General features: G+C 38.0%; 1 protein-coding gene across 2 annotated transcripts in view; it reads left to right on the top strand.

Annotated features, from left to right (window-relative positions):
• Arid5b (AT-rich interaction domain 5B) overlaps nt 1-15,900 on the top strand; it is a 175,016-nt gene that overhangs the window by 134,550 nt on the left and 24,566 nt on the right. For both annotated transcript variants that reach the window (XM_010645626.3, XM_010645628.3), the window contains 3 exons: nt 681-793; nt 6,680-6,884; nt 9,035-9,087. In XM_010645626.3, the coding sequence (XP_010643928.1) occupies nt 681-793; nt 6,680-6,884; nt 9,035-9,087 (371 nt within the window). The remainder of the gene's footprint in view (nt 1-680; nt 794-6,679; nt 6,885-9,034; nt 9,088-15,900) is intronic.

Below are 15,900 nucleotides of genomic sequence, written 5' to 3'. Positions count from 1 at the left end.
AATCTTTAAAATTTATTTCATATAACCCTCCGGATCTTCATAAAAATATATGGAGAAGGAAAAGAAAGCATGCTGATTTACATATATCTGCTAGATATGTTGAGATTTGAAACATGCTGGTCAAAATATTATTAGTAAATATATGAACTAATACTTGGTGGCTTATTATTAATGCTTCTCTCAGTAGTGTTCTCTCTCTCTTTCTCTCTCTCTCTCTCTCCCCTTAATTTGTACGATAATTTGTGAAAATGTTCATGTCTCCAAACACTTTCAAAGAGAAATGTTTTCAAATGTTACATGCCTATGATATCATGATGGGTTGATGTCATTTAGGTTTCAGAAAACAAGACAGAAACAAAACATAAGGAATGATCTCAGAGGCTGGTTCAGTGTTGTCTTTCAGCCTCCAAGGATTCTTTTCTAACAGTGGGAGGAGCATTTTCCTTATCATCCTTTAAGCTTCATTTTATTTATATTAATTAATTAGATATGATAAAGAATGAAAGCATTGGTAATACCAAAGTATAACCCTTCAGAGAAGCATCTAATGAAAATTGGCTGCCACAAATACGTACTTTTCACTGAATAATCGGAGAAGACCCCTGTAGTAAAACTGTGGGTCTTTATCTAGGCAACCTGTTCTGGCGAAAATGTATATCAATTATTCTGTTTGTTTTTAGCGCCAAATCTTAAAGGCAGACCACGCAAAAAGAAAGCATGCCCACAGAGAAGAGATTCCTTCAGTGGAGTTAAGGATTCCAACAATAATTCCGATGGTAAAGCTGTTGCCAAGGTAAGATCAATCATTCAGTGATTGCTGTATATTTTTTCTCTTGCTCTCTGCTTTTGTGTCTTCGTGGCAATTTTCAATTCAGAATCTGACTTTGGTATGCAGAAGCCCTGTGCAATGTCTGTTCCTGCCACCTCCCCTCCCTAGTGCCTCGGGGGTAGTGGGAGTCAGGCATTTTGATTAGTCAATAGAAAGGCTCCCCACCTCCCAGTTTGACCGGTTGGGTAAAGGACAGATGATTAAGCGCCCACGTCATTGAGGCCGAGATTTCATAGTAGGTGACACAATGACATAGTTTACTCTGCTTGAATCAAAAATAGACCAGCTGAAACATCCTCTTTCTGAATGTGTTCATCTAAATATGTTTCAGAGATTAGCAGAGGATGAAATTAGAAATAGCTAGAATTAATCTTTTGAAGTTACATACTTCTCAAGTCACCTCAGATTTACATTAAAGTAAAAGTAAAGATACATAGCAGAATATTTACATGTATATACATTCATATGCATTTATAAGTTTTTAAAAATTAATCTGTTAATGCAGAATGAAAGCTCCAATTCTAGACTAATTTTGGCCCACCCCCATTTTGCCTAAGCATTCTTCAGAATCTTCAGAGTGCATGCCTGAAATACTTAGCACAATGGAAAGTCCAATGTGACTTCATATTTTTAGACTTGTCTTTTTGACTTTTGTGGACTTGGGTCAGATTTCCACATTCTCATTATTGAGTTCTTGTGTGTAGATGTTATTTCTGAGCCAAAGACAGCAAGAGTCCACTTAGGACCTGAATCAAAGACCAGAATCAAACTGACATGTTTCCAGATCCAAGAAATAATCTGGAAATGAGAGCATTATGACTAATGGTGAATTTGGGAGAATCTTATTTGGAAGAGAAAAATAATTCAGTTCTGTGCAGACAGTGTACTATGTGTTTACTTGTACTCCAACCCCTTCGCAGTGTAATAAACTAAATCCTAGACATTCACATTCTACATATCTTAGTAGTCCAGTATGATTACTTTTTACCAGCTGTTCCTCAGACAAAGTTCTACTATCTGAGGACTTTTTTGATTAGGATTTTTTTCATGCTGCCAAGATTCCAAAGTGATAAAAGAAGCTCAATAAATAGAAATGTATATATGTTCCATTTTCTGGCAAAAAAAAACCAAAACCTCCTATCTTTTCTTAAAGTTACTTTTGTTCTGCTCATTTAACCTTCTGTAAGTGAGAGCTCATGAATACCATGAAAGAAGTTTTCTTGTGTGTTGGACGTTCAGCCCTAGAACCAGTGGCTCATGGTCTCAGTTCCAGCAAGATACTGCAGACGGAGCAAGAAGGTTTTAGGACACAACATTCAGCAGAGATTGCATTGCTTGTGCCTTTTATTGGTGCCGGTCCCTACCTCTAGGTGATATCCTACTCCAGCATATTCTGAGCCCAAGCCCAGAAGCATAAAGTTCCTTCACTTGTCATTTGGAGTCACTACCAAAGTTTGTCCCTGGGAAATTTATAAAACTCATAACACTGATCTGAAAACAAACACCACTTACATGGAAGACAGCTCTGGATTCAGGATCAGGCTCATCAAATTGAAGAAAACAGGAGCCTGCTCTGCAGATGGACTGCATGAGATGTCTATTGACTGTTCTCTGTAGGAGGGATGGAAGACAAGCCAATTTTCTACATGACCCCTTTATCCCATCTCCTATCTCTCAGAGCTCCCATTCAGAAACTTTATGAGGAGACAGATCATCCTTCCACTGTTCGTGCTCAGTTGTGAATGGAGGAATATCACAATGTAGTCAGGTCCTGGGGACTGGTTTTATGGGTTGGCTTTTTCTGAGGACTTGGATTACAATTCTGCCTTGGACCCTTCCAGCAAGTCTGGTAAAACCATTTTAACTAGCTGGAAAATACTGGTAGGTGTGAAGTACAGTGAATTTCTCCATTGACACCTGTTTGAAAAATCCTACAAAATGGATAGACCACATCTAGGACCAAGATAACCATGAGAAAGACCTTCGTATGTTACTGCAGTCTTTTGCCATGAAATATTATATTAGAGATCATAAGCCTGTGACCATCCTATCATTTGCTGAACTGAAAAAAATGTTTTAGGCGACAGAGAGCTGTTTGACTTTAAGACCTGTATGGTCATTTTTCTCAAAAAGGCCTCAAACCGACCACTTCTAACTATAGATAAATGCTGGCTTCCTGCAGCTCCACATAGCAAAGCTCCTAGAGTGGGATCCACTGGGTTTGTTGTGTTTGTGACTGGTAATTCACCTGTCACCATCAAAAGGTTATATACACCCTCTTGATGAGAACATGACAACAGCTTTGCAAGACCTTGCTTTTCCAGAGAGAAGATTCTGTGGCTTCTCCAAAACAGCAAAAGTGACACAAGGAAAGACATACTAGTTCTCTGAAGATGTCATGAGAATCAATCTGGCCATTTTCCTGGGATCAACTTAGAGCAGCAGAACGGCAGCCCAGGCTTCTTCATAGTGTGATATATAACAGAGAAACCTTCCTGGCCCATGTCCCTCATCACTGGCCTCTATTGATAGAACTCAAATGACTTCTCATATTTTATAAGCATTTTTAAAAGACCAGAAGTATAAAACAGGTGGCTTATATTCTAAAAGGGACCTAAAAAAGGAAACTATGGTGTGCAATATGTTCTTCCATTTAAATTACAAACATACTTTACTATGTCACAGATGTAATACTTTCAATATTTTTCATCTCATTTGGTCCTCAGAAATGTCCCTAGGGATTGTCCTTGCTTCACCAAGGAAGAAACGGGAGGTCACTGAGGAAGTTAGTGACCAAACCATGATTAGAACTCTAGCTAGTTTATTGCTGGTTCAGCACATCTTTCTGCCCTGGTTGGAGGCTAGATTAGTTGTAACTCAATCCTGTGGGAGGATGTGGTTAATATCAAATAGGTGGTGATTCATTGAAAATGAAAACATTAAAGGTAGAGTCTCTAATTATCACTTCCTCAATCACTTTGGAAATCCCAGAATGCTTGGTGGACTCCACAGGTGTACGGTATGCAGGTTAAGAAACGCAGTTCTAGCAATTAATTGTCACAATCAAAAGGTTGGTCTTTCTCGAGGTCAACATGAAGACTGGCTCTCATTTCCATTGACACCTGCTCTCTATTAATTCAGGAGATTAAAATACGGACAATATTTTCAGTATAAGTGGAGAAAAGAATTTGAGTTTTGCCCAGAAATAGAATATTATCCTACAGAGCTCACTTATGTTAACTGAAAAAAATGTACCAAGCTGGCTTAAAATAGGAAGCCACCATTCACTTCTTACCAAGCACCTGGCCTCCCTGGGAGCAGCCTGCTGGGAAGCCACTGAGATTCAGCATGGAATTCAGTAGGTGGCACCCTGGTTTCACTTGGAGCCTTTTCCGTGAAGCGGGGAGTCCCAGTTACTTTGGATGTGATCCCCCCCACCCCATGTGCTTTCTTTTTATTTCTGAAAGTTTCCATGCAGATATGGCAGAGGGTTAAGCAGCTATCTGGACACTGAAGAGTAACCCTCATATTCCTTTATTAGTAGCATTTGATCCTAAGAATGGGTGAATTGGCCCTTTAGCACTATGTGTGAAGCCTCTACCTGTTTTATACACATCCCTTAGCTCTACTTCTGTTTCTATGAGATTGGGTTTTCAGTGTGGCAGACCTGAGTTTCAAACCCAGACTACTGCCCCAGACTACTGCCATGTGAAAGATTCATGATCTCACCAGGATGCAGTTTCCTCCACTGGAAAATGGGTTAAACATCTCTCTTTTACAATTGTTATGGACATTAAGGGAAAATCTGTATCTAGCTCACTGTAAGTGCCCCATTGATAGCAGCTTCCTTCAAGGGCTTAGTCTACACATCTGTGTCTCATTTGATAAATCACATTTCTAAGCAACAAGTTTGTAATGCCTAGTAATAGGATAGGCTTTTAATTGGAAGTTTATTTTGATGGCGAATTTCACATTTTTATTTAAAGTGTCAGCAAAGCATAGTATTCATAACTACAAGCCCTAGAGTAAGACAATCTGAGTTCTATCCAGAGACTAGGAATTTGTGCTTGATCTTACAAATTTGTATATGTTATTCATTTTACCTGTAATTCAGTTGTGAGATTAATAACCTACCTCATTACCGTTGTGAGCATGAAATGAAATAACTAATACTTAATGTCACTTACAATTGGGCCTGGCTACCTAGTAAACACTAAAAATAGGCTGGAAGGCAGTACAGATTAAAACTCATATGATTTTAGCATTTCAAAAAACCATTAAATTATAAATTTCATCAGAATTTAGACTCCAAAGCCTAAATGGATGTGAAAAATGATGACAACATCATTTCACAAGACGCTCACCTTCATGTAGTATCATGAAGTACTAAAGTTTTTAAATATTGCAAGTAAAAATTCTACACTTGGAAAAAAGTTTTAATTCCATTTTCACGGCTCCTTAAAAATTAAAATCTTTTCTAGAGGCTCTGCTGGATGACTTATGCAGGAAGTTCTATTTATCCAAGACCATTCTAAAGATATTAAACTAGTGTGTTCACTTGAGAGAATAAGCAATAAAGAAAAACCTTGCAGGGAAGGTTCCTTTCTTTAATAAATAAGCAAAGTCTTTTATGTTCTTAGTGTTTGGAAGGATGATCTGCAGGGAAAGAAAAAGGATTCAAATACCTAAAAAAGAGAACACTGCAGAATATGTGGGACATTTTTATTCATAACATTTCCCCAGCACTTGCCCTCTTCCTGCCCGATGTTAGATACAGAGATGTAAAGAATATTGGAATGTACACATTCCCCATGGGTGCACTTGAACTCCAAGTCTGACCCTTTGTACTTCCCCCTTTTATAATTAAAATAGCTCAGCAACTTAGCGTTATATTTAACAACCATCAAAGGCCTCTTGTAGAACACGGCAGCAAGGAGGGAACATTAGGTTAGCCAGCTCCATACGCCGAGTTTCATACCCGCCCATAGTGTGGAAGGAAGAACATCTGGAGCGTTTACCACCATTTATTTCTAAACTTTAGAGCTTTCACTGAGTCTCCTTGGGTTTTTAGCTGACCTCCACTCTTTCTTTGTGATCAGTGAACGTCTGCTATTATCTTCTCAGAGCTGACTGAAAAGCAAGAAGTCCCCATTAAAGAGCAGGATCTTCTGTTTCCTGCTGAGCGTGTATCCAAGCCTTACCTTCAGGAGACAGGCAACAGAGACCTTGCTGATACTCCTGGTCCCAGCATCTTCTGGCATTGACAAGTTGCTGGCATAAGTACTAGCAAGATATGTTTACCATGAAGAAATAAACTTGCCATTCATTTTGATACAAAGTGCATAATTTATTAAGAAGGCAAGGTTTGTTCAGGACATTAACTAATAATGCCTTTAGGAACATGGTATCTATAAAGAAGCAGAACAATGTTCCTACCAGATATAAACACTATTTTTCTGGTTTCACATCAGTATATTCATAAGGGGTCTAAAAGAAACTGGCAGCTTGGCAAACTGTGGCTCATTGGCCACATGTTTGTGTCAATAAAGTTTTATTGGAACACAGTCACACTCATTCACTTCATATTCTTATGCTAGAAGTCAACTGATTGCAGTAGAGACCATGAAGTCCAAAACCTTAGTAATTTAGTAGGCGGCTCTTGACAGAAATGTACCAACTCATGGTCTAGGACAGTGTATATCCAGTGATGCCTCTAAGAAGCTATTTTAGGGCAGGCTTATTCTTACGGGTTTCTCCTTCCCACTCAGTGGAATATGTCACCAGCTTTATCTTTGTAAACACATTCTCAGACTGTACCTGTTTTGATATGGTATATTTTCTGTTTTCCAGGTGAAATGTGAGGCCAGGTCAGCCTTGGCCAAGCCGAAGAATAACCACAATAACTGTAAAAAAGTCTCAAATGAAGAAAAACCAAAGTTGGCCATTGGTGAAGAGTGCAGGGCAGATGAGCAGGCCTTCTTGGTGGCACTTTATAAATACATGAAAGAAAGGAAGACGCCAATTGAAAGAATACCCTATTTAGGTTTTAAACAGAGTAAGTATACTTGTTTTCACTTCTGAAATATCAAAATTGCACTGATTTTTTAAATTGGGGAAAAACATTTTTTTTCGCTCATGATTATGTTGAAATTCTAATCTGGGGCTGATGATGTTCTCTATTTATACTAAATCTACAAATTGTCCAAGCCAAGAATTTTTTCCCTGCCTCTTTCCGCTACATTGTTCCCTTCTGAGACAGTTGCAGTGAGATATTTATAGGCTTAAATCCACTGATTATGACTGGAAATAGACATGTTGAGAGTTTCACATTTTTTGTTTTGTCAATCTTGAGTGTCTGTAACGCCTTTCTTGTGAGATAATAATGTGACGTAGTCTTATCAGGCACAGATGTTGCCTGTGAAAAGACAGCTTTTATAAGAAAGACATTTAGAGGTGGACAAAACAACCACAAAAAGAAAACACATTTCCAAAGCCCCAAATTTGTTAAAAGATAACAAAAATTTAGCCAAACATAATAGCATAGGCCAGTAATCCCAGCATACTGGTTGATTTAAGACAGAAGGATTACAAATTCATGCCCAGCCTGGTCAATTTAGCAATTTGGAGAGGCCCTGTCTCAAAATTTAGAGGGGTGCGTGCTGAAAATGTAGCTCAGTGCAAAGGCCCTGGGTTCAATTGCGGGGGCGGGTAAGAAGAAGAAAGGAAAAGTAAAAAAAGAAAATATAATGAAAATCTGATCTCAGAGGAAAGAAGTAATAAGCAGATTTGAAGATGTGAACAGAGGGCCCTGCTTTTAATAACTTTAAGGTGCATATTAAAGTATCATTGTGTATAATTAGAACAGGAAACCCATGGCTGAACAAAATGCCACATAACAAGAAAAGAAATCAGATCTTGCCCCAATCACAACTGAATATATATTTGCCTCTGTTTGGCTTTAGTGGTACACAGAGCGATGAGCCTCTGGCTTGAAATACTGTTTTCTCCAATCTCATCTTCCTAGATTAAAACCATGTGTCATTTTGATGAAGAATGTCAAACTTGTATGTTTTACATAACAATTTACATACCTAATAGCAATTGGCACTGATTGCAAGAGAACACTTGCAGCCATTATAAACTTATATAACTAGGAATGATTACAATGTTTGTCTGAAAACTGGTTGCTTGAAATAGAAGTAAAATTAATGTACTATGAACAGCTTTGTTGCATTATGCATTGGTTCAGATTAAATCAAGGCCGAGGCAGGGCTCTTGATAGCTTTGAAATAGTGCAAGGTTCAATGAGGCTTTGCAAACATGTTGTGTCAAAGAGCCTTTTTTTTTTTAATTTTCATTTTATTCATTTCTTTTACCAAGGAATTACTTGAAGTTCAATTTTTCCCTTTTATAAAAAGAATCAAATCTGCACAAATGAACAAGGTTGCTGGCAACCAGGCATAGTTGTTTAACAGCATAGACATCTGCCAACTCTGCAAAAAAAAATCTGTTTGGAAAAAAATATATTTGCCATATCACCACACTAGCAAGTTAGGGGACTAAGTGGTCTCATGATTCCATTCCTCTGTGAATGAATGTCTTTTTTCCTTTGATCCATGTAGCACTGCTGCCATGCACATGAAATACTAGTTTTCCCTACTCTGTGCAAAGCTCCATAGGTTAGTGAAATACAACATGAGCTCTTAATGCAGTGTTGCCATCAGACAATCTATTGTGAGTGTTATCGTGTATTAGTATGGCTGTTATTTATTGGTCACAGAGAGGTCTTATCTGAGGGAAGTGCTACATGTTACTACTGCTTGGCCAATCAATAACTTCTTTCTAAAATCTAAGTAAGACTAACCCCAATTTTGAAACCTCCCACATTTTTCCAAGGTTGCTCTAATTTAGCCTCTCTTGGTCTGCTGATGACTGAAACCATGTTGTCCTTTATCCTAAAAGTAAAACCAACTCTGTAGTTTTGTGACTGTTTCTTAAGAAATATTTTAAGTGGTAATAATAGATTCTGTTGTTAAATGCCCTTTAGCAAATTGTTTCCTAAGAATTTAGCTCTCTGGGGTAATGTTAGTATTTCTTTCTTTTTTCTCTTTCTCATTGAAAAAACAAAACAAAATGTTTTAATTGACGTTTCTTGGAACTATGTTAATGCAATGCTTATCTAAATACTTATTGTCCCTCTAACAGTTAACCTTTGGACTATGTTTCAAGCTGCTCAAAAACTGGGAGGATATGAAACAGTAAGTGTTTAAGCAACTTAAATGAAATACTTTTGCAATCTAACTTTCCCCCTCTCTTTGGCCAAAATGGAGAAAATGCAAAAGCAAACTATCATTGACTGCTTTTTCAAATGGCTCTACACTTTTGGGGGTTTATTGGGCTGCTTTTGGAAACAGTCCCAATTAGTTCCAGGTTTGGCAAAATTGTAAACTTGTCATAAAAACTACAAGTGGAAAACATGTGTAACTCTCCCCTGTCAGGGAAATTAGTTGGGTCTGTAATTTTTTCCCATGTTGAGAAAGGGCTATTATTGTACAACAAGCCAAGATTGCATAAAAGAAATTTCCCTTGGCAACATACCTGACATCTGTTCATGTCTAATATGGGAAATGTATTAAAGGCTTTCAAAAGTAATCAGGATTGGCCATTAAGGAATAGAATGCAACAGAATCTCCTCTCATTCTAGGGCAAAGAAGCTTTATTAGACAAGGGTCAATGCTGCATAAACAGGAAGTTATCAAACTTATTCAGAACAGGCTCTGACACTCTTTTATCAGCTAATTCTAACTGACAGGAATGGGCTATTTTTAGCCCACGGGAAAATTTAATGGCCATGGATTTTTACAGCATGTATTCTGAACCAATAAAATGCTAGAGGAACAAACTGAGATTAAGATCTTGAAGTAAGAAAAAAGAGCTACATTAATATAGCACACAGAGATGACATCTGTAATAAAATCAATTGACATAGGAAGATGTCGTCACTGGAAATATTTTTTCCTCCACACAATGATCAGATTAAATTGTGCAGTTTATTCTGCAATTGAGTAAGAAATTATTTTTTCTTTCCTTAAGAAGTAATCTGGGATATCTCTGTTCCATAGTTAAATGACAGTAAGAGACAGAAAGTCAAAAAAATAAAATTTATTTTAGCTCAAACGTAATAACCCGTGTTTCTTGCCGGATAAAGTGTATTGTTCCATAAACTAATATAATGGTTCAATGTCAGGGGCTTAGAATGGGAAAAGATGGCAAATAATACATGATTCAGATAATCTGGTATTTACTATAGAGATATGTTTTGTGAATTCTGACTAAAAGTTCTTTGATGTGGGTATATGTACATATAAAATGTTAATTTTATATACGACTGCATCTGTGTTTATAAAGAAAGGTTATAATGAACTACATGCAAATGCACATTTTGTAAATGTGAAATTCATGGAAACATTTATCGAGTACCTTATGTAAAAATAAATACTATGATTTTTTCACTCAGTTGAATCTGTTGATAGGACCAAGATATGGACTCTGCTACTGTAGCTCATGGTTTTGTAAAATCTTAATCTAATTATGGCTTTCATCCATGTGAAAAAGATGTTAACAGTTTCATAAACTTGGGAGTCAACCCCACAGTCCAAACTTTTAAGTCTAACTTTTAATGTTAAGAATAGAAGTACAGGGCCAGGGATTTAGCTCAGTGGTTCTGCCATCTGCTTCACAAGCACAAGGACCTGAGTTTAATCTCCAGTACCAAAATATAAGACTAGTAAACATTTTTATGAGCTATGAATGTAGATAGCTACATGATATTATACAATGTTATGAAACATCTTTTCAAAGTCGGGAACTTTTTGTTATTCACTGATAGGAACAGTGCCAGCAAATTTCACAGAATCAGTTTTCCTGCTTTTGTATCTTCTGTATCTTTACAAAGATGTTTTTCCCCATGCAACAGTAAATTGATGTAGAATATACAGAAGAAACTCCTGATGAGTTTCAACACATTTGTGGTATCTTTGCTGAAAAAAAGCTAGTATTTATTCCTTTATTAATTGAATGGATGACCATATAATCAGAAGATCACTTGATAACATACTGGATGTCTTATGCGTACAAGGCATGTGTTAGACACTGCAGAAGAAGCAAAATATAGAAATAATGACGCTAGTCCTTAAGTTGCTGACCATTCAAGAAAAACAGTAACTATAGTTACAGGACAAGATGGAAAAAGATTGGTGCCCTCTAGAGACACTTTCCCCGCTACGGATGAAGGAAGGCATGATGGCTCAGATGGCACTTGAGCAGATTTGGGAAGAGTGGATGGGATTTAGACGTGAACAATTATGCCCTGCTAGAGAGGATGAGTCAAATAGATGTCAAATGAAATTGGAGCACAGAGAGTTCGAGTAACTACGTAGGTGGCTCAGGTGGCTGGGACCAGTAACCAGAAAGGAGATTTTGTAGGAAGAATGCAAAGAAGGTGGAGTCAAGTGAGGAAAGACCCAGAATGCAGCCCCCCAGGATTATGTCGTATGCTGTGGGGAGCAGGCTGCACAGAAGGCTGTTAACCTCTGTCTCTAGTGATAAAAATCACTCTTGTTTTTCTCTGGTTCTGTGCTTGAAGATATATTCACAGAGTAAAATTTATGCCACTTTTTAGAAGAGAAGAGGAGGGCTGGGATTTAGCTCAGTGGTTCCGCCACCTGCTTTGCAAGCTCAAGGTCTAGAGTTCGATCCCTGGTACCAAAAAATAAATAAATAAATAACGTTTTTAAAAAAAAGAAGAGAAGGGGAAGAGCAGAGAATTCTTGCATTTGATTTTCAGTTGCCTTCAGGGCTCATGATCCTTATGCAAGAGTCCTTATGCAAAGATTCTGATCCTTTTACTGGGGTAGGGGGATATCTAAGACCAGACTGGCATCTGCCCCTTATCTGGTTAGGAACAGAATTTTTAAAGAAATTCTTCCCTTCTTTTCTCCATTCCTTCCTTTCTTCCCTTCTTCCTTTCTACTACCTGCTTCCTGTTGGCTCCTAGGCACATAAATTTGCCACTATCATTCTATGTCTAAGCTTTTGGACCTCCTAAGTACAGAACACATTTTTCTCTTGGCATATTTTGACTAATACAACTGTGAGAAGTTCAATGAGGATTCAGTTTTGAAGTCAGGCCAGGAAATGTACAATGATATCCAGATTCTGAGAACTTTTTAGGGTGTCATCACAGAGTTACTAGAAGACATTTATCTCTGAGATTGTCTAATACCGGAAACAAGCAGAAGAGGCTTGAATCACTTAGAGCTCAAAGAGTCTTAGAGTCATCTAGATCAGGCTCCCAAAGGCTACTTACTCAAGAACTGCAGCTCAGGTTTTCAGTGGGAAACTTTGAAGTATAAACAGTTGTCTTTACCTCAAGGAATAAACTCTCAGTGGGCCTGAGCCTAAGAACTAGAGGATCCTTCTGTTTCATGCTGTTCTGGTGATGTTAATTCAAAGCTTTTGGCAACACTGATTGTTAATTAATGGTCCTGTTGTCTTCCATGGTACCTCACTTCAAAATGAGATCCTCATCTAAGACAAACATCAAAGATTAGAAATCGGTCTTTGTGTAGATGCTATTATAAACATGGTAGAACATTAACATTTCCTAAGCTCAAGAGCAGCACAAAATTTCTGATGAGTATTTTTCTACTCTGTAAAGTGGTAGTGTAAGTTGATACTCAACTATTTTCATTTTGATTGAGGAAAAGTGCAGCATTCTTACCGATTTATTTTTCTTGAATTAGCCTCTGTGCAAAAACATCTTCCTCCGTTCAGTTCATAACCTCATTTTACAAATGAGGAAACCAAGGCACAAGAAGATGAAATGAGTTGCACAAGGTCACTACAGAATTCTTCAAATTCTTATTTGCTGGGAAATATGTATGCACTTGTATCCATTGCTACAGCATCACTGTGAGGAAAGGGATTCATACATGATCATTTCAGTGCCTTCTAGTCCTAGCAATTTCATATATATCCAGAATGTTTCCTACCTGATGATAATGATGTTTGGAAAAAGGCTCTGATAACCTGATTTTGTCAATGGTATCTTTCAGTCCATTCTTTGTACCTAACATAAGCTTTAACAGATGTTTAAGTTATTAGTAGAGATAGTATCTGATTCTTGAGAAAAATATGTGCATTTAGGAGACAGGTCAATAAATGTGGATAATGTAAATATTCATAGCAGTCAAAAACTGCAAGTAGAACATTTGTAGATATATTGTTTTTGCTGTTAACTTGCTATTGGATAAAGACATCTCTCTGGAATTTTTTCTGCTTATAAAAAGAGGCCATCTTAATTGGCTTGTTTTTGTTTGTGGTTATAAACTATTCCAAACCTTCTGGTTTGAATTGTGGATTATGGATTATTTCATTTCAGTCCTTCATAACCCTCAACTTGAATTTTAAAAAAAAAGAGGAGCAGAAGTTTTATTTTAAGTCTTTATAGCATATGACTAATGACTGTGTACATTTTGTCTCAGCCCTTTCTTCCTTTGCTGAAAATGTACAAAATATTTCTTCACTTTTAGATTTAGAAATCATAAAGGTATTAAACAGATTTGATTTTCTAGGGAATAATAGTCTGGCATTTTGACTGGTTAGCACTGAGGACTCTTCTTTTGCAGTCATCAAACACATTAGTATATGGATCACCTACAGACTAACTGGATAAGTGTTTGCTGAGAGCTAAAGAGGCCTGATTGCAGTGTCTTGGGGAGCAACTGATGCCGGAAGAGTAGGTCAGGGTGTTAGCACAATGCAGCATATGGAGGGTGGTATGCTGGAGGAACTTCCATTTGGCTAACCATTTGAGGGCAGGCCAGGTGAAATACTTGGAGAGAAGGTAGAGGAGGGAAATGTGTGCTGAATAAATCTGATCCTAGAGGCAAAGGATGACACACAATTGTACCTTCGGAGAGAATTTGTTAGCAGCCCCTTTTCTTCCCACTAGTTGAGACAGACCATGATTTTTAATCTGGAAGAACTCACTTGTCTTTTTGCTGGAAGGATTAGGTTTTGACATAAAATTCTGGTTTTGACATCACTTTCAAGACATCTTCCGAATCAACCCTAGTTTTCTGGACAAAGCCTCTGGCTTAATTCAAAATTCTCGAGGCCAAAGATGATGTCATGCAGTTTTGAAAGGCTCCAGTTCCTGGAGTACTACCAGGAAAAAAAAAGTCATCTTCCTTGAATTCAGTCCACCCTCAAGGTGTCCTGAGAAAGAAGCTGTTTCTCAGAGCAGCCCCAGCAGCACTTTGTTCAGGCAGACACTTTTCTTGACTTCATGTTTCCTACACATTCTTCAGCCATTGGAAGAACTTGGGTCCAAAAAGGATTTCTAACTGCCAGCCACCTCAGAGACAGAGAAATTAAGGCTGTAGGACTCTTGTGTTAAAGCAGTGGTTTTCTAAGTTTTATTATTTTTTTTAATGTGACAAGACAGTTTCATGAAAGAAAACCGGAAGGGAAAGATTCCTTTTCCTCTCACTGGACTTGTTTTCTCCACCGGGATTGGCAGTGAGGAGAGTTAATTTCAGAACACCTTTAAAACACCACCTGGGTTCTAAATAGCAGTTTGAAAACCACTGTATTTATAAATAATGAAAACTTTATGAGAATAATAGGCATGAAGTGCTTTTCAGAGCTCCTAATATTTTACCTGCACTAGGGAAAAACATACTTTTCAAGTGTCTTCTAAGTGGGATTAAGAGTCACTTATGCACAGATAGGTTTGTTTTACTTGGGTGTGTCTGCTCAGCTTTGCATCCTGTGCTGTTTTATGGGGTTATGTTACTACTGAATTATGAACACTTGAAAGCAGTAGCATCCTTTTCTTTCCATGATATCTCTCTGCCCCCTACCTCCCTTCCTCCATTTCCCTCCACCTCCATACCTCTCTAGACCCAGCCCAGTCCCCTAAAATGGAAAGCGGGGTAAGTGGTGATGTCATAAATCTCTCTTATCTAGGCGAGGACCTTAAAGGAGAGACAAGGGAATCATGGTACAAGAGAAATAACTGCTTAGATGAGTTTTTCTGATGCACTTTCTTTTAGCAACAGAAAGGATGTAACCAGGAGGCCTGAGTCTTAGTGGCATAATTGATCAAATAAAGCCCCTCTGCTAGACCACATTTCCTAGCCGAGTGGGGTTGGAGGCCAGGCGGACATTGGATTTGCCCCAGTGGGGTTTTAAAACTAAAACACCTCCAGAGAGGACATTGGAAAACAGAGTAAAATCTTCAATCAAATATATCATTGGTTACAGTTAAAACATGTTAGTGCAGATGACAGATTCACACAGGATGCAGGAGAAGGTCTTGTGCCCCTTCCTCTCTCCTTATTGGGCTCTTAAGACTCATGGTGGGTTTCAACAAAGGAAGGGTTTGGACATGTTTTGATTTTTAGAGCTCAAGATCATGTTTGAACTGAAAGTACACCTGGAGACCAAACAATAGAGCCATGTACCTAGAAGAACTGTATACTTAAACCATTTAGCAGAGGGATGAGGACATTTTATGATTTTCCTGAGGGAGGACAATATCTGAAAATGGCTGATTCACCCAGGGCCTGAGTCAGGCAAGGCAAACTTAGGGCTCACAGAGCTCACTTTCCAAAGGCCCAGTCCTGTCTTCACTCCAGGTGAATCCTCAGCCTTCAGAACTGCTTAGGACTACAAGCCAGACTGTGTGTGAGGTTTATTTGTTCCCTTTTTAATAATGCATTATTTATTCTTAAAACAAGCTTGTCATTTTGTGATAGTTAATATTTCATGGGGTATTCCCTTGCCTATATGATAGGTTGTGGGAATGAAGTCAGGTCAGTTTTCACACAAAAAATGTCCTCATCAACAGTCATCTTGTTTGTCGCCCTTTTTGTGATCTATGCTATTTTGATTGAACTATCTGTTCATGTGTTTCTTTTTGGTGCCCTCACTGGGATGCACCCATCCTGCAGGTTGCTGTGTTTTTCATCGTTGCTTCCCAGATGTTGGCACAATATCTAACA

The sequence above is a fragment of the Fukomys damarensis genome, unplaced genomic scaffold, assembly GCF_012274545.1.
Source record: "Fukomys damarensis isolate Sample0158 unplaced genomic scaffold, DMR_v1.0_HiC HiC_scaffold_20, whole genome shotgun sequence".
Lineage (NCBI taxonomy): Eukaryota > Metazoa > Chordata > Mammalia > Rodentia > Bathyergidae > Fukomys > Fukomys damarensis.
This window is presented reverse-complemented; position numbering and strand designations above follow the sequence as displayed.